At 43.9% G+C, this 27,311-nt stretch overlaps 1 protein-coding gene across 1 annotated transcript in view; it reads right to left on the bottom strand.

The window, feature by feature from the left end:
• Positions 1–26,995, bottom strand: part of LOC131413874 (saoe class I histocompatibility antigen, A alpha chain-like) — a 257,210-nt gene extending 230,215 nt beyond the window's left edge. Inside the window, 6 exon segments of the mRNA XM_058554833.1 lie at positions 24,701–24,796; positions 24,799–24,807; positions 24,931–25,206; positions 25,799–26,074; positions 26,314–26,583; positions 26,889–26,995. Coding sequence (XP_058410816.1) covers positions 24,701–24,796; positions 24,799–24,807; positions 24,931–25,206; positions 25,799–26,074; positions 26,314–26,583; positions 26,889–26,961 — 1,000 coding nt within the window. The 5' untranslated portion in view covers positions 26,962–26,995.
• Between the last annotated feature and the right edge of the window lie 316 nt (positions 26,996–27,311).

The raw sequence follows: 27,311 nt of genomic DNA on the forward strand, positions 1-27,311 counted from the left end.
AGATATTTTTGGATAAAATAAAACTAACAGTTTGTTTCAAGCAGGACTCCACCTGAAAACAAACAAACAAATAAAAAAACAAAAGACTGAAAGGATTTCTTCTAGTTGGAAAAAACCATGCCAGATGGAAACTTAAATTTTCAGGTAGCATAGCTCTAGAAATGATAAATACATGGTGAAAAAGAAAAGACTATCTTTTTTTCGCTTAGTTTCTTTAAATAGAAATAAACACCGTATCAACCACTTTGATCTAATTGACATTTACAGAACACTATACCCAGCAACCACAGAATACGTATATATTTTAAGTGCTTACAGTACATTCACTAAGAGAGATCATATACGGAGGCATAAAACAAGTAACAATAAGTTTCAAAAGATTTAAATGATACGGAGTATGTTCTTTGACCAAAATTAATTTCATTAGAAATAAATAACAAGATATTTGAGGACTAAAACAAGTATTTGAAAATTTTAAACACCCTTCTAAATAACCCATGGATCAAAGAAGATAACACAGGGAAATTAGAAAATATTTTCAACTGAATGATAACGAAGACATATCTTTCAAAAGTTATGGGATACTATTTCAAGACTTTCTGTAAATGTACAGCAATTAAGACAATGTGGTATTGGCAAAAGGGTAGAAACATAAATCGATAGAACAGAATGGAGAGGCCAGAAATAGAGCTATGCAGATATAGTCAACTGATTTTGACTATAGCTGCAAAGGTAATCCAGTGAAGAAGGGATATTCTTTTTAACAAATGGTCTTTAACAAAATCCATATGCAAAAAAAAAATCTAAAGACTATTTCATATCATATAAAATTTAACTCAAAATGGATCATAGACCTAAATGTAAAATATAAAGCCATAAAAATTCTAGAAGAACATAAAGGAGTAGATCTGACCTTGGATTTGGTGATGAGTATTTAGAAAAACACCAAAAGCCCAATCCATGAAAAAAAATGATATATTGGACTTTATCAGAATATAAAACTTTTATTCTACAAAAGACACTATTAAGAGAATGAAAAAACATGACACAGACTGAAAGAAAATGTCTGGAAGTCACACATATGATAAAGAACTTATAACCAAAATATATAAAGAAAATTAAAACTGAACAATTGGAAAATAAAAAGTGACTCAAATAATAAGTGACTGAAAGACAGATCTTCACCAAAGAAGATATATGGGTGGCAAATAAACACATGGAAAGATGCTTAATATCATTTGTCATTAGGGAAATACAAATTAAAGCCTCAATAAGATACTACTACACTACTAGAATAGCTAAAAAATAAAATTGTGACAATGAATTTGCTGGCAAGGATGCAGAGCACCAAGAACTCTCATTCACTGCTGAGAAGAATGAAAAATGGTAAAGTCAATTTGGAAGACAGTTTGGAAGTTTCTAATAAACTTAAACATACACTTACCATGCAGCCCAGCAATCTCACTGCTAGATATTTACCCCAGTGAATTGAAAACTTATTTCCACAGAACAGCTGCAGGTGAATGTTTATAGCAGATTTGTTCATAATCATTAAAAACTGCAAGCAATCCAGGTATCCCTCAACAGTGGAAGGATAAACAATCACAGTATACCATACATTGGAATGCTATTCAGTGATAAAAAAATGAACTATTAATGCATGTGACAAAATGGATGAATCTTTTTTGTCTGTTTGCTTTGTTTTGTTTCTGTTGTTGTTTTATTAAAACTTTATTTTTTTTTAGAGCAGTTTTAGAGTCACAGAAAAATTAAAAGGAAGGTACAGAGATTTCCTATAGACCCTCTACCCCCACATATGGTCACCCTCTTCTACTACAAGCATCCCTCACCAGAGTGGTACAAGTGTTACAATTGATGAACCAACATAGTCACCCAAAGGCCATAATTTACATTAGGGTTCATTCCTGGTATTGTACATTCAGTGGGTTTGGATAAATATATAATGACATGTATCCATCCCTATGATATTATAAAGAGTATTTTCATTGCCCTAAAAATCCTCTGTGCCCCACCTATGCAACCCTACTCCCTAGCCTAACCTCTGGTAACCACTGATCTTTTTTCTGTCTTCATAGTTTTCTCTTTTCCAGGATGTCATATAGTTGGAATCATGCAGTATGTAGCCTTTTCAGACTGGCTGTTTTCACTTAGTAATATGCATTTAAGGTTCCTCCATGTCTTTTCATGGCTTAATAGCTCATTTCTTTTTAGTGCTGAATAATATTCCATTGTCTGGATGTACCACAGTTTATTCATCCTTTCACCTACTGAAGGACACCTTGGATGTTTCCAAGTTTCGGCAATTATGAATAAAGCTGCTATAAACCTTTGTGTGCAAGTTTTTATGTATATGTAAGTTTTCACTTCCTTCAGGTAAATACCAGAAGTCTGATTGCTAGATTGTATGGTAAAAGTATGTTCAGTTCTGTAAGAAACTATCAACTGTCTTCCAAAGTGGCCACACTATTTTCCATTCCCACCAGCAATGAATGAGAGTTCTTGTTGCTCCACATCCTCTTCAACATTGGTGTTGTTGGTGTTCTGTATTTTGACCATTCTAACAGGTGTATACTAGTACCTCATTCTAGTTTTGTTTTTTTTGTGTGAGGAAGATTAGCTCTGAGCTAACATCCAATGCCAATCCTCCTCGTTATGCTGAGGAAGCTTGGCCCTGGGCCCTGGCCATGCCCATCTTCCTCTACTTTATATGCGACACCACCACAGCATGGTTTGACAAGTGGTGGGTCAGTCTGTGCCCGGGATCTGAACCTGCCAACCCCAGGCTGCGGAAGTGGAATGCACGACCTTAACCACTAGGCCGCTGGGCCGGCCCTCATTGTTGTTTTAATTTGCATTTCCTTGATAACATGAGTGCCTCATCTTTTCATATGCTTATTTGCCAACTGTATATCTTCTTTAATGTGGTACCACTGTTAAGGTCTTTGACTCATTTTTCAGTTGGGTTGTTTGTTTTCTTATGTTGAGTTTTAAGAATTCTTTGTATATTTGCGTAACAGACCTTTATCAGATGTGTCTTTTGCAAATATTTTCCACTAGTCTGCGGCTTGTCTTTTCATTCTCTTGACATTGTCTTTCACAGAAGTTTTTAATTTTTTAAAAAAATTCCTATTGACTCAGATAACATTCTTTTCTTTTCTTTTTTGCTGTGAAAGATTCGCCCTGAGCTAACATCTGTTGTCAATCTTCCTCTTTTTCCCCCCCCTCCCCAAAGCCCCAGTACATAGCTGTATATTCTAGTTGTATGTCCTTCTAGTTCTTCTATGTGAGCTGCTGCCACAGCATGGCTACTGACAGATGAGTGGTGTGGTTCCATACCTGGGAACTGAACCTGGGCAGCTGGAGCAGAGCATGCTGAACTTTAACCACTAGGCCATCAGGGCTGGCTCAGAAGTTTTTAATTTTAATGAAGTCCAGTTTATCAATTACTTCTTTCATGGATCATGCCTTTGGTGTTGTGTCTAACAAATCATCATCATACCCAAGGTCATTTAGGTTTTCTCCTATGTTATCTTCTAGGAGTTTTATAATTTGCATTTTACATTTAGGTCTGTGATCCATTTTGAGTTAATTTTTGTGAGGAGTGTAAGATCTGTGTCTAGATTCATTTTCTTGCATGTAGATGTCCAGTTGTTCCAGCACCATTTGTTGAAAAGGCTATCTTTGCTCCATTGTATTGCCTTTGCTGCTTATCAAAGATCGGTAGACTATAGTTATGTGTGTCTATTCTGGGCTCTCTATTCTGTTGCATTGATCTATTTATCTATTCTTTCACCTATACCACACTGTCTTGATTACTGTATCTTTAGACTAAGTCTTGAAGTTGGGTAGTGTCAGTCCTACAAATGTGTTCTTGCCTTCAATATTGTGTTGGCTATTGGGGTATTTTGCCTCTGTATATAATCTTTAGAATCATTTTCTGGATATTAAAATAATGTGCTGAGATTTTGATTGAGATTGCATTGAATCTGTAGATTAATTTGAGAAGAACTAACATCTTGACAAATTAGGAATATTGACTTCTTCCTATCCATGAATATGGAATACCTCTCATTTATTTAGTTCTTCTTTGATTTCTTTCATCAGTTTTGTAATTTTCCTCATATGTATCATATACATATTTTGTTAGATTTATACCTAAGTATTTCATTTTGGGGGAATGCTAATGTAAAGAGTGTTGTGTTTTTAATTTCACATTCCATTTGTTCATGCTGCTATATAGGAAAGTGATTGACTTTTGTATACACAAATCAGTTACATTTCTATACCACCAACAACAAAATATCTGAAAAAGAAATGAAGAAAACAATCCAATTTACAATAAGAAGTGAAAGATCTGTACACTGAAAACTGTAAGATTTTCATGAAACTAATTGAAGAAGACACAAATAAATGGAAAGATATCCCATGTTCCTGGATTGGAAGAATTAATACGTTAAAATGTCCATACCACACAGAGCAATCTACAGATTCAATGCAATCCCTACCAAAATTCCAAAACTCTATTTACAATAATAGAACAAAGAATCCCAAAATTTGTGTGGAACCCCAAAGACCCCTAATAGCCAAAACAATTCTGAGAAAAAAGAACAAAGCTGGAGGTATTACATTTCTTGATTTCAAACTATATTATAAAGATACAGTAACCAAAACAGTATGAGACTGGCACAAAACAGACGCATAGACCAATGGAACAGAATCAAGAGCCCAGAAATAATCCCTCATGTATGTATATGGTTAAATAATATTTCACAAGAGAGCCAAGAATTCTCAATGGGGAAAGGATAGTGTCTAATAAATAATGTGGGGAAAAGTGGATAGTCACATGCAGAAGAATAAAATTGGAGCCCTACCTTACACTACCCACAAATATTAACCAAAAATGGATGGAACACTTAAATGTAAGATCTGAAATTGTAAAACTCCTGGAAGAAAACACAGAGAAAAATTTCTTGACATTGGTCTTGGCAATGATCTTTTGGATATGACACCAAAAGCAAAAGCAATAAAAGCAAAAATAAATAAGTAGGACTGTACCAAACTAAAAAGCTTCTGCACAGCAAAAGAAACAATCAACAAAATGAAAAGGCAACCTACAGAATGGGAGAAAATATTTGCAAACCATCTTTCCGATAAGAGGGTAATATCCAAAATATATAAAGCACTCATACAACTCAATATCAAAATTAAAAAAAAAAAAAGAATCAAATTAGCAAGTGGGAAGAGAACCTGAATGGACATTTTTCCAAAGAGGACATACAAGGGGCCAATAGGTACATGAAAAGATGCTCAACGTCACTAATCATCAGGGAAATGCAGATCAAAAACACAATGAGATATCACCTCATACCTGTTAAAATGGCTATTAACAAAAAGACAAGACATAAGTCTTGGGGAGGACGTGGAGAAAAGGGAACCCTTGTGCACTGTTGATGAGATTGTAAATAGGTATAACTACTGTGGAAGATAGTATGGAGGTTCCTCAAAAAATTAAAAATAGAACTACTACATAAACCCAGTCCTACTTCTGGGTATATATCCAAAGGAAATGAAATCAGGATCTCAAAGAAATATCTACATTCTCATGTTCATTGCAGCATTATTCACAATAGCCAACACATGGAAACAGTCTAAGTGTCCCTCTGTGGATGAATGGATAAAGAAGATATGGTATATAAATACAATGGAATATTATTCAGCCACGAGAAAGGAAATTCTGCCATTTGTGACAACATGGATGGACATTGAAGGCATTATGATAAATGAAATAAGTCCAACAGAGAAAGACAGATACTATATGATCTCACTTATATGTGGAATCTAAAAAATCCAAACTCATAGAAATAGCCAATACAATGGTGGTTGCCAGGGGATGAGGGGGTGGGGGAAATGGGGAGGTGTTAGTGAAAGGGTACAAACATGCAGTTATAAGTTCTGAGGACCTAATGTGCAGCATGGTGACTGTAGTTAACAATACTGTATTACATACTTGAAAGTTGCTAAAAAAAATAGAGTGTTGTCAATACCAAAAAAATGGTAATTACATCAGGTGATGCAGGTGTTAACTAACTCTATTGTGGTAATCATTTTGCAACATATACATGTATCAAATCATCATGTTGTACACTTAAATTCACACAATGTTATATGTGAATTATATTTCATTAAAGCTGGAAAAGAAAAGATATCCCTTCTAAGGTGAAGGATAAGTTGTTGTATCTGGTCCCTTCTACAACCAAAGATGAGACACAATGTCTAGTGGTCCTTTTTTGATTTTGAAGGCAACATATTTCTCATTCAGGTGTGTTATTCCAGCCCAATTACAGAGTAACCTGAAAAGATGATAATTTTGAGTGGGACCTAGAACAAGAGAAGGCTCTGCAACAGGTCCAGACTGCTGTGCAAGTTGCTCTGCTGCTTGGCTTATATGATCTAGCAGATCCAATGGTGCTTGAAGTGTCAGTAGCAGACAGAGATGCTGCTTGGAGCCTTTGGCAGGCCTCTACATGTGAATCACAGTGCAGGCCCTTAGGATTTTGGAGCAAAACCCTGCCATCCTCTACAGATAACTACTCTCCTTTTCAGAAACAGCTCTTGGTCTGCTACTGAGCTTTCGTAGAGACTGAACACAACCATGGGCTACTAAGTTACCATGCAACCTGAGTTGTTCATCATGAACTGGGTGTTATCTGATTCCCGAAGCCATAAAGTCGGGCATGCCTGGTAGCACTCTGTCATCAAATGGAAGTGGTATATACATGATCCTGTATGAGCAGGTCCTGAAGGCACAAGTAAGTTACATGAAGAAGTGGACCAAATGGCCATGGTCCCCACTACCTTCTATAGTCCTGCTACGTTACCTTCTCTTTCCCAGCTTGCACCTATGGATTGATGGGGAGTCCCCTAGGATCAATAGACAGAAGAAGACAAGACTTGGGCCTGGTGTATAGATAGCTCTGCACATATGCAGACACCGCCCAAAAGTGGACAGCTGCAGCACAACAAACCCTTTCTGGGACACCCCTGAAGGACAGTGGTAAAGGGAAATCTTCCCAGTGGGCCAAACTTCTTTTTTTTTTTTTTTAATTTTTTGTTTATTGCAGTAACATTGGTTTACAACATTGTATAAATTTCGGGTGTACATCATTATACTTCTATTTCTGCATAGATTACGTCATGTTCACCACCCAAATACTAATTACAACCCATCACCACACACATGTGCCGAATTATCTCTTTCGCCCTCCTCTCTCCCACCTTCACCTCTGGTAACCACCGGGCCAAACTTCTAACAGTCACCTAGTTGTTCACTTTCCTTGGAAGTAGAAAGGGTCAGATATGCAACTGCATAATGATTCCTGGGCTGTAGTCAATGGGGTGGCTGGATGGGACCTGGAAAGAACATGATTGGTGACAAGGACATTTGGGGAAGACGTATGTAGATAGACCTCTCTGAATGGGTAAATAATGTGAAGATATTTGTGTCCCATGTGAAAGCTCACCAAAGGGTGACCTCAGCAGAGGAGGATTTTAATAATCAAGTGGGTAGGATGATCCGTTCTATGAATACCTGTCGACCTCTTTCCCCGGTCACCACCATAATTGTCCACTGGGCTCATGAACAAAGTGGCCATGGTGGCAGGGATGGAGGTTATGCATGGGGTCAGCAAGAGGAACTTCCACTCACCAAGGCCGAGCTGGCTACTGCCCCTTCTGAGTACCCAATCTGCCAGCAGCAGAGACCAACACTGAGTCTGTCATATGGCACCTTTCCCTGGGGTGTCACCAGGCTTCCTGGTGGCAAGTTGATTACATTCAACTACTTCCATCATGGGAGGGGCAGCGTTTTGTCCTTGCTGGAATAGACAGTTACTCTCGATACAGATATGCCATCCCTACAGACAATGTTTCTGCCAAAATACCATCTGAGGGTTTACAGGATGCCTATCTACCACTGTGGTATTGCACACAGCATTGCTTCTGATCAAGGAACTCATTTCACAGCAAAAAACGTGTGGCAATGGGCTTGTGCTCATGGAATTCAAGGGTCTTATTACATTTTCCACCATCTAGAAGCAACTGGCTTGATAGAATGTGGAATGGCCTTTTGAAGCCTCTGTTATAGTACCAGCTAGGTCACAATACTTTGCAGGGCTGGGGAAAGGTTCTCCAGATGGCTGTGTATGCGCTGAATCAGCTTCCAATATATGGTGCTGATTCTCTCATAGCCAGGATTCACGGTTCCAGGAACCAATGGTTGGAAATGGGTGTGGCAATACTCACTATTAACCCTAGGGACTCACTAGCAAAATTTTTCTTCTTGTTCCCACAACTTTATGCTCTACTCGCCTGGAGGTCTTAATTCGGAAGGAGGAATGCTTCCACCTGGAGACACAGCAATGATTCCAGTGAACTTGAAGCTAAGACTTCCGTCTGGCCACTTTGGGCTCCTGACACCTCTGAATCAACAGCCAAGAATGGAGTTATGGTGTTGGGTGAGGTGATTGATCCTGACCACCAAGGGGAAATTGGATTACTATTCCACAATGGAAGTAAGAAAGGGTATGTCTGGAATACAGGAGAACACTTAGGCTGTCTTTTAGTTATCCTGTGACTAAGATCAATGGAAAACTACAACTACCCAATCCGAGCAGGACTACTAATGGCCCAGACTCTTCAGGAGTGAAGATTTGGGTCACCTTACCAGACAAAGGATCATGACCAGCTGAGGTACTTACTAAAGGCAAAGGAAATACAGAATGGATAGTGGAAAAATGTAGTTACAATTGTCAACTGTAGCCATGTGATCAGTTAAAGAAACAAGGATTGTAGTAGTCATTAGTATTTCCTTCTTATTTTGTTAGGAATGATGAATAAGTTTGCGTGTGTGTGTATAATATCTTTGTTTTCTTTCCTCTTTTATTTCCTTATCACGTAATGTAAAATATATTAACTTTATATCATAGTATTTAAGTACTGTTAATTTCATATTATAGTATTTACAAGGAGAAGAACAAACATCACTCAAAGACTTTACCTCCTCTTCTGGGGAAGTGGTTTGTGCATTTTCAGTTGTATGCAGGACAGTTGAATCGTGTTATGTGAAATAAAGACTTTGTTTTTATCTTTGTTTGGAGATTAAGTATGGTTTAAGGAGATGCATATCAGTGGCAAGTTGATAAGGGTTGGACTTGGGATGGTTAATTGTATATGTCAAGTTGACTGGTTCACAGGGTGCCCAGATATTTGGCTAGACATTATTTCTGGACGTGTCTGTGAGAGTGTTTCCAGATAAGATTAGTATTTGAATCAGTGGACTCAGTAAAGCAGATTGCCCTCCTCAATGTGGGTGGGCATCAACCAATCCATTAAGAGCTGGAATAGTGGAGGAAGGGAGTATTCTCCACTTTTCTGCCTGATTGCAGGAGCTGGAACATTAGTCCTCTGCACTCAGAATGGGATTGATACCATCGGCTCCCCTGTTCTCAGAACTTTAGTCTCAAACTGATTTACACCGCTAGTTTTTCTTGGTCTCCAGCTTGTAGACGGTAGATTATGGGACTTCTCAGCCTCCATAATCACATAAACCAGTTCCTTATAATATATCATATTACATATAGCGTATTAATTCATATGTATTTTATTGGTTCTGTTTCTCTGGAGAACCCTAACACTGATGATTATTAAGCAATGGAATGAATAAAACAAACATTGATGAGGTTAAAACAAAGGTCTTAATACAGCACTATTGATGTTTGGGTAGACCCCCTCTTGTCCCCCAAAATTAAAATGCCTCAAACAAGATGGCTCTATTTACCCAGCTTTGAGGAATTTAAAAAGCGAGAGGGAAAAGATTACAATGATAAACCTGACCTGCAATCACTTGGGACAATAGTTAGGCAGATTAATCAAGACAAAGATTGACTAAAGAGCCAGGGTAGTTTGGCTCAACCCCTCACTGGGGACCCAATGCCTTAATCACAAGAGTGGGTAAAATGGTCTAGGTTGTCTCCTTTACACAGGATCCCCATGCACTGTGGCACCAAAACCCAACGGTGAAGCCCTACTGTAGACTACAATTAGAATGAAAGAATACAGAAATGTAAGAGTTGATAGAATTAAGGTGAAATTTTAGATGAAATGGAATGTTTAAATGGCTTTAAGTAGAGAGGTTGTGTCTATTTTACCTGAATTTGTATGGGAATGGATATTATCTTTGCCTGAGGAATACTTTCCATAGCTAGTATTGTAAGACAGAAGGCATGTACATCCACCCTTCAAGCAGAATTAATTGGATATGCTCAGTGGAAACCCAACAGTGTAGAACAGAAGCTGGAGTGCAGTGCAGACACACTCACTGTACAATAGCCCTGTGTGGAGTGGGTACTGAGGCTTACGGCAAAAGCCCCTGAGAACCTCCCAGTGATGACTACTGGGACTTTGAACTAGAGAATTTCCATTTGAGGGGCAGTTACTACCTTGCTATTAGACATTAATTGAAACTACCCTTATGATTGAAAGACATGAAATAATTTTTTTTTTTTGCAAGGGGGAGAGAGGGAGTGGACTCAGAGACCCCAGACGTGCCCTGTGCCCTCGGCTGTGAATCCCGCCTCTCTTTGCAGATGCATGAAACAATTTTGAACCTGAAAAACACATGTTGTCTTGGATAATGTTGGAGAAACACTAATGTTGAGGACAGTGCCCAGAAGAGTTCCATTAAAAAGTGGAAACGGTTTATACAGGATCATGCTACCAGGGAAATGCAGGGAGGATACACGCAAGAGCAGGGAGCCTCTCTTCCCCTCAGACTGACTTTGGAACTGCACGAGGAGCTGCTGGATTCTATCGTCACTTGGACAGTATGCTATAAATAGCTCTCAACTGACCTACAAATAGCTGCTTGGTTTATGGATGCCGTTTCAAGGCAAAAGGACAACATCCTGTTTGGAAGTCCGACTCTCTGTTCAAGGAAGGTAAAAACAGATCAGGTTGGTGAGCTGAATTGCATGCACTTTGGCTAGCAGTGACAGAAGAATTGAACAATAATAAAAGCCCCTCTGGTTTAGTTTTTACCAACTTATGGGCAGTGGTCAACTGCCTGGCCATATGGTCAGGCAGATGGCAATGGAAACCTGTTCCATTAAAAGAATGCCCATATGGGGCACAACCCTATGGAAATCACTATGGGAATCTGATGAGTGCATAAAATAGGACATGCTGTTGCCCATCACAGGAACCCCCTTCCAGGTTTCAAAGGAGATTGGAACTGATGAGTGGATATCCTGGTGCCCTCACTTGAGCTGGCCACCCGGGTCCATGAAATAAGTGGACATTGATGGGCTGTGGCAATGCAGAGATGGGATGACCCCACAAATGTTCCTCTTGCATCCTCTGAGGCACAAAATACCAAAAAGAACTGTTCTGTCTGCCAACAATGAGACAGAGACTAGAGAGGGCTATGTGGCAGATTCCCTGGTGGGAAGGCCTTGAACATAGCTGGTAAATCAGACTGATGCTGGTGGCCCAGGGCGGGCTACAAATGGGTCTTGACAGAAGTAGTTATTAACTCTGGATTGGGCCTTGCTCACCTAGTGATAGATGCAAATGCTCAGAGTGCTATAAAAGAATCAGAACAGAAGATATTGCACCAATTTGGACTGCTGAGTCAGATTTCTTCAGACCAAAGAACATACTTTACAGGCCACAATGTCCCACAATGGGCAGAGAGATATCCTCCTCAGAGTAATAGTTTGATAGAGAATTGGAATGGGAAATTGGAACATTGGTCATCTAGAACAGGGTGTGGGGGATAGAGAGGAATGAGGTGCTGACTAACACACGTTCCTGAGTGTGTGCTCACACTCAACATGAGTGGGCTACAGGGGTGTCTCCACCAGAGAGTTTCCTCTCTTTTTCCTAAAGGACCTGGGAGAAGAGGTGGGACAGGATGCTGGTATGACTATGCAATTCTTCCCAAGTGGGGAGGAAGTTGGTATGACTATATTTCACCTCAATTTCTTTTGTCCAACCTGATGCACTTGTCTCAGGACAGGGATGCAACTACAAGTGCCAGAAACAGGAATGATTTCTAAGCAAGAAATTGGAACTATATTTTTAAAGCTTTATGTCAGAATTCCTGAGGGCCAGAAGGGGCAGGTTGTACTTTCACCCCATCTGACAGTGAATGCAGCTATGTTGCCTAGTGGTCAGTTCACCCATTAGTTCTGTGACCCTCCCCTGTGTGACCCTTCCCTCTATGAATGTGTGTGGCCCGAGGCGAGGGACTGCTAGACTGGTATTGCTGCCTGCAGTCTAGACCAGCACAGCAGCCAAAACTAATGTCCCTTCCAAAGGGAAGGGAAAATTTTAGTGTAAATGGAGACAACAGGGAATAATAGCTGAGGATAAGGAATGAATAAATGGTTTATGTAATGAGAGAAACCCAATATTACATTAACACCTCAAAAGAGGTGTAAGAGGTGATATTGTCTCTTAGCTCAATTATCCTGATGCCTGAAAGGGTGAAGCTACATATTGCTGAGACTTCTGGAACCTGACAAGATCAAATGGAAGCCTGCAAACCTGAGTGACCTGGCCCTGGGAGACATTCTCATGCAATAGGATGATGGACTGGACTAATGGTTCATGACTGAATTGGACTCTAGTAACACGCCAGCATCTTTTACCTGTTATGATCCTTTTGCTATAAGGGATCTGTGGTCAAACACCAAGGAGTGGCCTGTGGTATAATAAAAAATGTTTAGTCTTTGTCCCTGGTTCCTGGCATAGAGCTCCTGAAACCCTTGGAATCTCCTGGGTGATAAGAGTGAGTGACTTCCATATGCTACTGAGATGGCTGAGGAGTCCCAGATAGCTTCAGGATGGGGGCTGTTCACCAGAAAGACCCCAGTGCTGAGGGCTGAGCACCAGCATTGCTGTGGGGCTTCTTACAAAATACTCAGGCCTCTCCCAGACCCACCATCTCTGGGACAGTACAAGGTACCATTCCTAGGTACAAGACCAAGGGATCACTTATTTAACAAGCCTTACATATGAGGCTGATGCCCAGCCATGAGGGAATCCAGAACTACATTCTTGCCATTAAATGATCTGAAGACCAGCAGCATCAGCACCAATCTTGGTTTAAATACAGACTTTCAAGCTCTATTCCACACTCTCTCAATCTTTTTTTATTAATTTTGTGTGTGTGTGTGAGGAAGATTGGCCCTGAGCTAAGATATGCCAATCCTCCTCTTTTTGCTGAGGAAGACTGGCCCTGGGATAACATCCATGCCCATCTTCCTCCACTTTATATGGGACGCCACCACAGCATTGCTTGACAATCGGTGCATCGGTGTACGCCCGGGATCCAAACCAGAGAATCCTGGGCTGCCGCAGTGGAGCGCGCGCACTTAACCGCTTGTGACACGGGGCCGGCCCCCACACTCTCTGAATCTTAAAGAGATGTCCAGGGGATTCCTGTGCACAGGAAAGTTTGGGATTCCCTGGTCTCTGTGCCTTCTAGACATGGAGCTAGAACTGTGCGCTCTGCCCTGGGTCTGTAGTCTGATGAGATCCCTTAAACTGAGGGGTCCAGAGTTTGGTCCTTGTTCATTTCTCTTCTATAGTCATCTCCTTTGGTGACTTCATCTGTTCTCAAGGCTTTAAATATCATTTATATGGTATCACTTTCCAAATCTATTTCTCAAGCCCAGACATTTCTCCTAACCTCAAGCCTCATCTGCCCAACTGCTGGTCTGCTATCTCACTTGCATTTCTAACAGATTCAACATCTCTTAAACTGAATGCCTGTAAATATGCCCCTTCCAGAGTCTTTCCCATCTTTGCTGACAGCAACTCCATCTTTCTACTTGTGCAGACCAAAATTTGGGGTATCCTCCTTGACTCTTCTTTCTCATTCCCCAGATTAATCCATTAGAAAATGCTGTGAAGTCCATCTTCACAATGTATCCAGAATCCAATCACTTCCCACTATTTCCACCGCTTATACCAGTGGAAGCCATGGCTACCTCCAGCCGGAACACTGAACTAGTTTCCTGCTGGTTGCCGAGTGCTTCCTTCACCCTGTGCCTCCCAATTCTGCTCTCAGTACAACAGCCACAGTAATCCTGTCAAAGGAGAAGTCATATCATGTCCCTCTCCTGCCCTAAACTGTCTTGTAATACCCATCTCACTCAGAGTAAAGGCAAAAACCTTTCTAACATCCTCCAAGCCTACATAGTCTGGCCACACCTCTATCCCATCTCAATTGCTCTCTGCTCCAGCCATATTGGCCTCCTTGTTCTTGCTAGAACACACAGACACACTCCTGCCCTTGTACTTTTGCACTGGAGGTTTCCCTGCCTGGAAAGAACTTCCCCAGACATCCTCCTGGATAATTTCTCATGCCCTTCACATCTTTCCTCAAAGGTGACTTTCCCAGTGATGCCCAGACTGAGCACCCAGATTCAAACAACCGTCTTCCCTGTCCCCACTCCCACCCTCTGGATCACCTTCCCCACTGCATTTTTTCCATAACACTTACCACCTTCTAACATAAACACTTCCCTTATTTACTACGCTTGTAGTATAGAGTCTTTCTCTTCCCACTACAACATATGCTCCACTAAGCCAGCAACTTTTGTCTGTTCTAACTTCAATGATGTTTCCCAGATGCAAAAATATTGTGTCATATATCTGGCAAACAACCAATATCAGGTGAATGAATGATCAGTGTCTTGTAGGTTCTCAGTGCTTCCATTTATTTCCTCTCTCAAATTTTAGGAATCTTCTCCTTTAATTAACCCATCAAGCCCTCATAGCAAGAATTGGAAAAAAACACAAATTCATATCCAGATGCTTATTTTCAACAAGGAAGTAAGAAATTGCAGCTTGGTGCAACATGAAGGAAAGACAGGGATGGAAATAGCCCAGCCTGATTTCTGCTGGAACAGGAAAGTGGATCAGGGAAGAGAACACAGGTCAGTGTGCAGATGGGGGAGTGGGGGAGACCAGTCTCCCCACCTCCTCACATGATGCTAATAGGAATGCAGACACATTCAGATGTCCTTTGTAGAAAGAGAAGTCTGAAGTCACAATGGAGAGTGGGACAGGAACAAATCTTGCCTCACTCAATTCCCCACGTGGCAGCTGTCTCAGGCTATAGAAGAGAATAATCATGAACAAATTTAAGTCAGTCACTGTAACTGGTGACATTCTGAACAGCCCACTTCTTGCTCAAAATTTCCAAATAAAAAAATCCCATAACCTGATCCTGTCCCCTCTGCCCCAACCCCTTCCCACTTCAGGCCCTCTGGAGTCTCATCTGCCATGAAAGACATGTCAGAGCCCTGGGCACTGTCACTGCCTAGGAGAGAAAAAATGACATGGTCAGAGCCCACAGGAGATGAGACTAAAGGAAGAACTATGGGCTGGGTGAATGCCCCTAATGGGCTCCCATCTACACTATCACAAGGGTCTCAGGGAACACACACACTCCATACTTACTTGCAGGTTGAGTGTAGCTCCCTCTTATTCCACCTGTGGGAAGAAAATATCCTGTGAGAAACCAGGGAGGAGTTAGGGCCATGAGGTACAAAAGAACTCCTTAGTCCTAGATTCCAGAGAAGTTTCCAGAACTGTGACTACAGACCCAAGGCAGAATCAGGAAACATGAGGAAAATACATGTGTGGGGACTGGACCTGTTACCGAGCAATGGGCTCACTCGGCTTGCCGTCATCTGAGCCAATTAATCACAACAAGTTAGAGATCGAGAAAGGAAGCTTTTATTTGATTAGCCAGCATAATCAGAAGATGGCCAACTAATGTCTCAGAAAATCATCTTAAAGAATTCCATAATCTCAAGGAAGTTATAAAGGGAAAATGGGGAATAAGGAGGGGGTTTAGAAATGTCAGCCTTCAGGAATGATGATGGACCCCAGGGTCTTTCATTTTCTTTTCTTCTGTCAGTGATGATGACACTGTGTTCCTTCTTCCTGGAGGCCTTCTTGTTCCTTGGGAAAATTTGTTAAGATTGTTAAGAACAAAGATATCAGAGTACCTCAGCAGGGGTATGTGCACAGGGTCAGGGCCATAAAATCATGAAACCGTGTAGTAATTTATAATGATTATGTGCTAGAAAAGTTTTAAGTAGGAAAGAGTCATTTAGCCTGACAAGTTGGCCTCACTTATATTCACTTACAATTTCCCCGCTGTCAATAGTAATCATAATCCTATGGTCAAAGGGCAAATGGGGCAATGTAATTCCTCTAGCTACTTCGTGCTGAATCACAACGTTGTAGGGAGACCACAGTGTGGAAAAGAGTTACTTTCTTTTTGAATCCATTGGAGGGGTCCTTTAAGGGGACCTGTCATGTTGACTTGGTCAACTTTGACCTTATGGCAGATAGGCATTTAACACCCAGCTTAAGAAGGAGAAAGATTAATACCCAAATAAATAGTAGTGTGAGGCCCCCTTTTATGATTCCTACTAAAATGCAGTGGACCCCCATTGGTATCTGGGAAAATAGGTTAGTAAACCAGTCACCTAACTGAGAAAGAAAGGGGTTTGGTGATCAAGGGTTGTCTGTATCCATGTGGCCTGTTCTTTTATTTTGTTGATGCTAGTCTCCACCTGGGAGGAAGTATTGATGTAGGTGCAACAGGTGGTATTTGTCATCATGTATATCCACCCCTGCTCAGCTAGGATGTAGTCAAGAGATATCCTGTTATCAAGAACTACCTTGGCCAGGGAATCTAGTGATGTTTGTAAATTTGCCACAGAGTTGGCAGGTTCATTAGCTATGATTTCTAACGTTTGGGACAAATTTCAGAGGACTTGTTCATGAGCGGCCACCCTCCACCCAAAGTAAGAGGCTATAACCAAAAAAGTAGCCATCACCATCAGGGATTCCACCTGGTAAGCCTCGACTCACTTGGGTGAGTAATTTAAGTGGGTCTGTCCAATGTTTAGTTTCTTCATTGGACTATGAATTCAAGGGTACTACAAGGGTTCCCAGTGGGTGTTGCCTTGAGTCTGTCAAGTTCCATAAACAGTTCTGTGACCATGGTATACCATTGTGGCTGCAGATGAATATATAGCCCTCAGGAGGGCAATACATATGGCCATTATCTACACATTCAGCTAGAGCAGCCTTTTCTACCCAATTTCGTCTGGGAAAACTAGAATCAGCAGGCTCATCGCGGACAGACGATATTAAAGAAGCAGTAAGTGTGGTACTAATAAGGAGTTGAGTTCCAGTTCCTGACTTGACCATAATGTCCTTATTCTCCTTTTGAAGTTTGATGCAAAAGTAAAATCCGGCATCAGGGGAGGTAATATTATGTAGACGAATTGAGTTGTCCAAATTATTTTTCTGGGTTGTGTTTGCTACACTAGTAACTCTAGGGAATGTATGTCAGAAAAATACGTCCCTACTGGTCTCAGTTTCTTTATACCATATAACAGGGACTATAGGGAATAGAGAAGTCTAGACACAGGAAGAGTTACATTATCTCCAATCATGGCAGTGATAATCCTCCTTTGTTGAGTAATGTTGGGACTTCTCCGGTCTGGTGTGGGGATTTGGAGGGGGAGGCACTTGTCAGGAGGGGAAAACAAGGAGTCTTCTATATCTTGTTGACCAAACCCATAGTGGGGTATTTCAATGGGCTGAATTTCGCATAAAAGGAAAGTATTATTCCCTGGGGAAGGCATGACATATTTGTACTGTTTCCTTCTCAGAGGTACAATGAGGCATGAAAATGTTCCTCGGTTTTCAGTAGAGAATCATGCTATTCATACGCTATATATAATCCTCCTAGTAATTGGCTTTCTGGTCCACCCTGAGGGAAGAAGGGAGAAGTCATGTACTGGTCGACCTAAGGCATCCCCATGTTCTGGTACAGAAGACGGTTTTGGGTGACAAACCCAACAATTTGGGACAAAGATAGAGGAAGCAATAGCCTGGGTGATTTGAACCAGGGTATTATCTTCCCGTGCCACTGTAACTGGGAGAAGAAGGGTTAGATAGAAGAGATCAAAGTTTCCTTTTAAAGATATATTTTAGCTCTCCAAGGGGTTCCACCACCCACTTACTCCCTGATACAAGTGGTATACTTTCTTGCAATTTGGGGGCTGCTTTGATCCAGGAGTGAGGTATCCAGGATATCATGCCTGCAAGTTTTATGGATGAGTGAGTGGTGAGAAGGATCTCAAAGGGGCCCATCCCTTTGGGAAACGACTGGTTTTTGGGTATCTAGTCTTTCTAAGTTTTCAACAAAACATGATCACCAGGTTGGAAGGGTTGTAGGGGGACATCAGATGGATATGCAGACCCATGAAAAGCAAACTCGTTGAAAGAAGTTAATACAGAGATTAATGATTTAACGTAATTAGCAATCATAACATTCCATAAAACGTCCACAGATTCAGGGGGGCTGGCCCTGTGCCCTAGTGGTTAAGTTCGGCACACTCCACTTGGGTGGCCCACGTTTGCAGCTTTGGATCCTGGGCATGGCCCTACACCACTCATCAGCCATGTTGTGGTGGTGACCCACATACAAAATAGAGGAAGATTGGCACAGATGTTAGCTCAGGGCTAATCTTCCTCAAGCAAAAAAAAAAAAGAGGAAGATTGGCAACAGATGTTAGCTCAGAGTGACACTTCCTCAATGGAAAAACAAAATTCCTGAGATTCAGTCCCAGGGAAAGATGCCTGAAAGGACCTCTCACATAGAATTTCTAAAGGAATCGATTTAAGTCCACTTTGGGGAGCTACTCTGACCTGTAGCAGGGCAAGGGTCAGCCCCTCATCCTAAGTTAGTTGTGTTTCCTGACAGATTTTGGCAATGGTCTTCTTTAAGGTGTGATTCATTTTCTCTGTCTTTCTAGTTGATTGAGGTCTCCAAGCTGAGTGTAGTATCCATCAGATGGCTAAGCTTGTAGACATTTGTTGGGTTATTTGGGAGACAAAAGCTGGTGCATTATCACTCTGCAAGGTATTAGGCAGAACAAGTCTAAGGGTGATTTCTTTTAGCAACCTGCAAGTGACTTCTGATGCTTTCTCAGTCCCGGTGGGAAAGACTTCTACCCACCCGGTGAAGGTGTCCACAAACGCTAACAAAAACCTAAATTCCCAGTTGCCAGGGGCATCTGGGTAAAGTCTATTTGCCAGTCTTCAGTAGGCCAATTTCCTTTGTGTTGGGTGCCCAGATGGCGGGGAATGGAATCTGTTTTGGGGTTGTTCTTTGCACAGATTATACAATTTTTGATCACCTGTTGTATAGTCTTTTGTAGGTGAGGCCCTGTGATGTACTTCTGAAGCCTTTAGAGGGTAGCATCTCTTCCATAATTGGTGTTTTCACGTGCTTATCTCAAGACAGGGTATTTGAGGGCTTTAGGTACTAGAGTCACCCTGTGGCCATCCCCTTTCCAGCCTCCTGGGTGTTCAATGTCATATCCCCATTCTTTAGCCCGTTCCTTATCCTTTTCATAGTATATCCGCTTGTAGGCAGTAAGGTCTGTCTGTGGCAGTAGGGATCCCATCATAGAAGGGGTGTCTGTCTTGGCAGCCCATTTGGCCACTTGGCCAGCCAGTCTGTTTCCTTGGGTGACAGGGGTATTCTCCCTCTGGTAGCCAGGGCAATGCGTGATAGCTACCTGAGTAAGCTCATTAATAGCATCAAGCATTTCTAGGATTTCAGGGTCATGTCTGGTTTCTTTCCCTGCTGCTAAGAGTCCCCTTTCTATCCAGATTGCCCCATGAGCATGAACTACAGCAAAGGCATAATGGGAAGCTATATATATTTACTCTTTTCCCTTGAGCTAAATGTAGAGCCTGAGTGAGGCCGATATCTCCACCTTTTGAGCCGATGTCCCTGGGGGTAGGGCTTTAGCCTCTAAAGTCTCTTGTAAACTTATGAGCATATACCCTGTTCATCTCTTACCTTGATCCATGAAGCTGCTGCCATCTGTGAAGAGTTCCAAGTCTGGTTCTTCCAGTGGACAGTCCAACAAATCAGATTGGCTAGAATACACCCTCGATAACTTGTAAGAAGTCATGTTCTAAGGCTTCTGATGTCTCATTAGGGAGCAAGGTAGCTGGGTTTAGGGAGGATGATACTTGCATCTCCGCATTTGGATTGTCCAAAAGGATGGCCTGGTATTTGCCCATCCTTCCTGAAGTGAGCCAGTATCCCCATTTTTGTTCCAATAATTTGAGTATTTGATGTGGCACATATACCATAGTGGGTTGGCCCGGGGTGAATTGCCTTTGGCCTTTTGATAAGGTAAGTACTAAGTATGTAACTTTTTATTTGCAGATCTGTGCTTTCTCTTATGAGACCTGGTACCCACATTCAGCCAAACTATTTAACGTCCATATTGGTCAGACACTGCTCATAAGTGGGGCTCTCTATCTGCAAGTCATCCACGTACTCCAACAGCAATCCTTCTTGTAATTGTAAGTGGCTCAAGCCTTTAGCTAGGGCCTCCCCAAATTGTGTAGAGGAGTTTTTGAAACCTTGGGGGAGCACTGTCCAACAATATTGTTGAGTGGCCTGAGTATCTGGGTCACATCATTCAAAGGCATAGAGTTGGTGTGATTCTTCCACGAGCGGTATGCAGAAGAATGCTTCTTGTAAGTCCAAAACTGAAAACCAGCCGTATTTACCCAGAGTGTTGGTTACCAAGGTGTAAAGGCTGGACACCACAGGATGCAGGTCCTGAACCACCTCACTTACAGCATGAAGGTGCTGAGCAAACTGATATTCATCTGAATTGGGTTTCTTGACCAGGAGAATAAGAGTATTATACGGCGACTGGCAAGGTCTGATTAATCCTGCCACCAAGAATTTCTGCAGAACGAGCTAAATACCCTTCTGAGCCTCCTGTTTTAGCAGATATTGTTTCAGGCTAGGTTTTATCCTTTGGGTTTTCAAGTGTATGTGTATTGGCTGGACATTCTTTACTTTCCCAGGCTTCCCATCTGCCCACACGTCTGGTTTTACCTCCCTGAGAATTTCTGGTGGCAGTGGGTCTGGCAGTGGTGTTTGAACACCTAGCAGGGCTACCTAGAACCATAAAGATGGTCTGGGTGGCACTTGCACGTCTAGCTGGCCTGGAGCAAAAGTCACTTGAGTATTCAGTTTACGTAGAAGGTCTCATCCCACAAGGGGAATAGGGCATTCAGACATATATAAAAAACGGCGTTGCAATGTTTTGTCTCTGACTTGATATTCCAGGGGTCAGGGAAAAGACCGCTGTTGAATTTCTCCTGATATTGCAATCACCAGAGTGACTTTTTACCTAATTTAGTGTTCAAAACTGAATAAGTGGCTCCTGTATCTATCAAAAAGTTAGCAAGCCAATTCCCCACTGTCAATTGTACTCGGAACTCTTGTGTGGAGATGGGGATGGGATGATGAAAGTCCAATTGAGTTCCTGGGCACCCTCATTCTTCATCTGAATCTCCAATCCTGCTAACCATCTGAGTTATCCTTCTCCTCTTATCATCAACATTTCCCTTTCCCATCTTGGGGCACTCTCTATTCCAGTGTCCTTCTTCCTTGCAGTAGGCACACTGGTTTTTTCCCAGAAAGGGCTTACTTCCATTCCTCTGATCAGGCGTCTTGCTTCTGGGAACTGCTCCTCTCCCAGTCAGCTGCAAGAAGGGCAGGACTCCGTTTTGGATCCTTTTGCTTTGTTTTGTGCTCTCTGTTATTATACACCTTGAAAGTAATATCTACCAGCTGGGAGAGATTCATCCCAATGCTCCATCAAACTTTTGCAATTTATTCTGAATAACACGAGCACTTTGTCCTATGAAAGTCAAATTGACCATCTGTGTGTTCTCTGGGGCCTCAGGATCAGCGTCCATGTAACGCCCAGAAGCCTGATATTTACACTGCAGGAATTCAGAGGGATCCTCATCAGGCTTTTGCTGAATTCCCTGTCCTTCATTTAGGCTTTTCTGCTTAGGGACCCCCATTTTTAGCCCTGCCAAGATGCATTTTCTGTAGTGTTTCTACCTAGCCCTTCCTGCTGCCTCGTTGGGATCCCAGGCCAGCTCGGCAATAGGAACGGTAGCAGTGGCCTCTAAGCTATATGGAGCCTGTTATCTTCTTCTGTAGCTTTGCCTATCGCCATCTATTTTCCATCCCCCATGAGGAGCATGTTTATCAAAATATGTATATCTGCTGATGTGGGGTGATATGTGTAAAATATAGAAAAAAAATGTCAGTCATTCTTTGGGGGTTCTCACCGTATGGCAGTTTATTATTTTTGCAACTAAAGAGGTCTGAAGTGGAGAAGGGAGAGTGCATCCAAACAAAGCCAGCTGGTTGCCCCCGTCCATTTATGTCTATGGGATATTGCCACAGTGGAAATTGCCCCACTCTGGGAAGGACCCCCTGATCGAATTGGGTGCCTTGCCAGGTTCGAGAGGGAGGGGGCTCTCAGGCATTTCTCCTTGTTGGAAATGTGGCCCCGGGAAAGGCAGAGGAGGAGAAGGAACTGGGGGTGCTGTTGGAGGGTTTAGAGTTTGTAGGACCATTAAATCCTCATCTTCCTTCAGTCCCTCTGACATAACAGGAGGTCTTTGCACAATTAGGTAACTCCTAGTCCATTGCCCCTTTTCCCTGGTCTAGATATAATAGCATAAAGGCTTGAATGTAGGCGATTTCATCATCTTTTTCTTCCGTCTTGCAGAATAATTCTAGCTGTAAGATGGTATCATAATTCAGCGACCCGTTTGGGGACCACTTTTCTCCTGAGCCTAGTGTATACTGGGCCAGGCTACATTACAGTGAAAGATCATCTCTTTCTTTGTCATGGGCTCATAACTGAAATCACCCCAAGTGGCCAGTATGCATCCTAACAGGATTTTTCTTGGGATGGACAGAGTGGCACCCATGGCAATAAAGCTTGTGTCCAACAATTAACAGACCAGGAGAAGGGTGCAGGGCTCAACTCCGTGTGTCCAGATAACTATAGGACTTGTCCAAATCCCACTCCGCCCAAGCACATACTTCTTGCACCAGTACTAAACAAGCCAAAGAGGCAACAGGTAATGGTTTAAGGCAGGGTAAAGATCTAATTTCCCAATGCCGGTGCAGAGGGTCAGGTGCCTGGCAGAAAGTTTTAAAATCTTCTATTTTGCAGAAAGTGCAAGTCCAGCTTACTTTAAGCCCAAACCTAACTTCTACACAATGACAGCAAAGAAGATGCCAGACAAGACAAACAAAGAGGGGGGAAAAGATGGTCATACTGTGCTCTCATGGCTTCCTCCAAAGGATTATAAAGATAGGGAACACACAAACAATAGTGCCCACATTGAGGCATACAATTCTGCCTTGACACTCAACAGAAAAGATCGCATACTTCATGTCCCCATGGATGAGGTAACAGGCACTGAAAGTATGCTGTAGAACTCTGACAGAGAGAAAAACTGGCATGCAGACTAGTGGAACAACACACATGTTCAGGAGAACAGAACATACAGGGCTGCACACCATAGAGAAACCAGATACTAGTCTCCAAGGTAGTACGCTATGCAGTCTATACTCTCCTTTATTCCTAAACAATGGTGCCTAAACTAGATGGACCTCAGCCTGACCAAGGCCCCCAGACAAGAGAAAAGGAATTTAGTACCTGAGAGTGCACTCCAGATGACTCACCTAGCTGCAGAGGCAAGCTCATCAGCTCAGGATCCAGTCCTTCGTGTCCCAGTCAGCAAGTGAGGAAGAAACAAGGGGAATTCCCTGGGCAGAAAAAGCTGCCTGGCAGCTGCTGGGAAATTCCTGAATCAGCTTCTTCCAAGTGGATCAGCCACAGGCAGATGCTATGGTCCCATCTCGGTCACCAAGAATTTGTTACTGAGCAATAGGCTCGCTCTGCTCACTGCAATCTGAGCTAATTAATCACAAAGAGTTAGAGATAGAGAAAGGAAGCTTTTATTTGATTAGACAGCATAATCGGAAGATGGCAGACTAATCTCAAAAAACCATCTTAAAGAATTCCAAAATCTTGAGGCAGATTATATAGGGAAAATGAGCAGTAAGGAGGGGGGTTAGAAATGTCAGCCTTCAGGCATGACGGACTCTAGAGTCTTTCATTGTTCTTTTCTTCTCTCAGTGATGATGAATATCCTCACTGTGTTCCTTCCTCCTGGAGGGCTTCTTGTTCCTTTGGAAAAGGTGTTAAGATTGTTAAGAACAAAGCTATCAGAGTACCTCAGCAGGGGTATGTGCACAGGGTCAGGGCCATAAAATCATGAAAACGTGTAGTAATGTATAATGATTACATGCTAGAAGGGTTTTAACTAGGAAAGGCTCATTTAGCATGACACCATGGCCTCACTTATGTTCACCTGCAGACCAACTGCCCTCCTGCAGGTCCACCCTCAGCAGGGACCTTCCCCTCTGTCCTGTGACTGCTGAGAATCAGGTCCCCATCACCAGACTCATCAAAGTGATAAATTTGTCCTTCGTTTTCACATGCACTTTACTAAAGAGTAAGTGTTAGCAAACAGGGTCCTAGGCTAGGAAAGCACATGTGCCTGTGGATGGGACTTCCCATTAACCAGGCAGGGCAAACTTCTACCTGGACTTGAAACCCCCCAGTGGGACAAGAAAACTCAGACCACACCTATTCCCTACCTGAGCGCTTCTTCCTCCAGAACACAGCTCCAGCCACCACAGCTACAGTGACCGCGAAGAGAACCATGCTAGCAATGATGCCCACCATGAGGACACAGGAGATGGCTCTGGGAAGAGAAGGGAAAGTGAGGGCACTGACCCCTGGCTTCAGCCACCACCACACTGAAGGTCTCCAGAAGGGCTCCTGGTTTCCCTGAGAAGAGGCTCTGAGCCCATGTTTCCCTCCTTACCCCATCTCAGGGTGATGGGCTCAGGCAGCCCCTCATGCTGCACATGGCACGTGTATCTCTGCTCCTCTCCAGAAGGCACCACCACAGCCGCCCACTTCTGGAAGGTCCCATCCCCTGCAGGCCTGGTCTCCACAAGCTCGGTGTCCTCGGTCAGGTCCTCCCCATCACGCTGCCAGGTCAGGGTGATCTCCGCAGGGGAGAAGCCCAGGGCCCAGCACCTCAGGGTGACCTCACGGTCAGAGATAGGGTGGTAGGTCACACGTGTCTTTGGAGGGTCTGAGAAGAAGGGCAGAAAATTCAGGAATTTTACATCCCTCTTGGGGCCACTGAAGCAGTGCTTATGTGACCATCCTGAGAATGGACAGGACAACTGGGGTGGGGGAAGGAAGCACAAAACCCAGACACCAGCCCGGACACAAGCTTCTGGGATAATCTGTATTGTTTGGATATTTCTGGAATCCGGATGAGACAGCCCAGGGTAGGAGGCAGGTCTCTGAAGGGGAGAAAAGGAATTTCTGGTCCTGACTTGGGTGGAGGCCGAGTGACTCAGAAAAGCTGGAGTCAGGCCTCAAACACATTGGGTTTGGGGCAGAGAAAAAGGTCTGAGAGAGCCCCCCATGGTTCCCAGAGCCGCTGCCAGAGGCAAAGGGAACCGCTGGTAAGTATTTTCAGGGATGGTTTCCCCCGCCATCCCCGGAGAGATTGTATCCCTTTATTGTCCTTTAGACAAAGGCGGGTCCTCTAAGAAGTCACTCTCTGGTACCAGATCTGAAAACCCAAGCGGACTCAATCTCCCGACCCACCCACGGGACGGGCGTATTCAGGTGTCATCCTATTTTCTCCTCTCCTTGTGGGAGGCTCTTCTTACCTGCACGCTGCAGCGTCTCCTTCCCGTTCTCCAGGTATCTGAGGAGCCACTCCACGCACTTGCCCTCCAGGTAGTTCCTGTCGTGCTCCGCCACACCGGCCGCCTCCCACTTGCGCCGGGTGATCTGAGCCGCCGTGTCCGCCGCGGTCCAGGAGCGCAGGTCCTCGTTCAGGGCGAGGTAATCGGCGCCGTCGTAGGCGAACTGTTCATACCCGCGGAGGAGGCGCCCGTCCGGCCCCACGTCGCAGGCATACATCCACTGAACAGTGTGAGACCCTGACCCCGCCTCCGTGGTCAGCCCCACACAGTGGCCACCCCCACGCCCTGACCACTCTCAGTGGTTAAGCCTAAACTGAAAAGGAAACCGAGTAAAAGTCCCCGTGGGCTCTACCCTGGTGGAAGTGCCGGGAGACTCCAGTAGCGTTGGAGTGAATCTCGTACCCGGAGACTCGTGCAACTCTGGCCTGTTCTTGGGGGTGGGGATCGTGACCTGGACCCGGGCCTGTGTCGCTCACCGGCCTCGCTCTGGTTGTAGTAGCCGCGCAGGGTGTTCAGGTCCACTCGGAAAATCTGTGCGTTGTTCTTGGCGGTCCGCGTCTCGCGCTCCCAATACTCCGGCCCCTCCTGCTCCATCCACGGCGCCCGCGGCTCCATCCTCGGACTCGCGGCGTCGCTGTCGAACCGCACGAACTGCGTGTCGTCCACGTAGCCGACGGCGATGAAGCGGGGCTCCCCGCGGCCGGGCCGGGACACGGCGGTGCTGAAATACCTCAGGGAGTGGGAGCCTGGGGGCGGGGATGAGCTGAGACCCGGCCGGACCCTCGTCCCTGCGCGGGTCCCCGGGGCCGAGGTTGATCGGGTCGGGGCGGAGGAGGGGGACAAGGGGCTCCTGAGACCAAAAAAGGGCGGTGGGACGGAGAACGCGGAGGACTTATGTGTGGGAAGAGGAGGGGGCATGAGAAGGGAGGAGTCAGGACAGGGCAGGGCCGAGGTGAGGGGTCTGGGTCTTCCCCAGGGTCCTGCGTCCCCGCCAAGCAGTCCCCTCGCTCTGCCCCCAGCAGAGGCCGTTTCCTCCCGACCCCGCACGCACCCGCCCAGGTCTCGGTCAGGGTCAGGGTCCCCGAGAGCAGCAGGAGGAAGGTTCCCAGCGCCATGGCCCGCATGCTCGGAGTCTGGGGAGAATCTGAGTCCTGACGGGTCCGTGGAGACTTTATAACCGGGAAACGTGGACACTCTGATTGGCTTCTCTAGAAACCGGACACGCAATGGGAGCGAGAACCGGGGCCGCGTCGTGAGTCTCCAGGCAGGAGACCCTGACTCAGATTGTGAGAGGGAGAAGTGAACCTCAGGGAGATGGAGACTCCCCAACAGTGAGCTTCACGGCTCCAGACACCGCCCTTGGGCTGAGACCCTGAAAGCCACGTCTGGGGACCTGGGATTCTGCCCTGACCCCTCTCCTCCTGCACTGAGAGCTCTTTGTCACGCTGTTTCCCTGAGTCCTGGCCCCGGGACT

The sequence above is a fragment of the Diceros bicornis genome, chromosome 14, assembly GCF_020826845.1.
Source record: "Diceros bicornis minor isolate mBicDic1 chromosome 14, mDicBic1.mat.cur, whole genome shotgun sequence".
Lineage (NCBI taxonomy): Eukaryota > Metazoa > Chordata > Mammalia > Perissodactyla > Rhinocerotidae > Diceros > Diceros bicornis.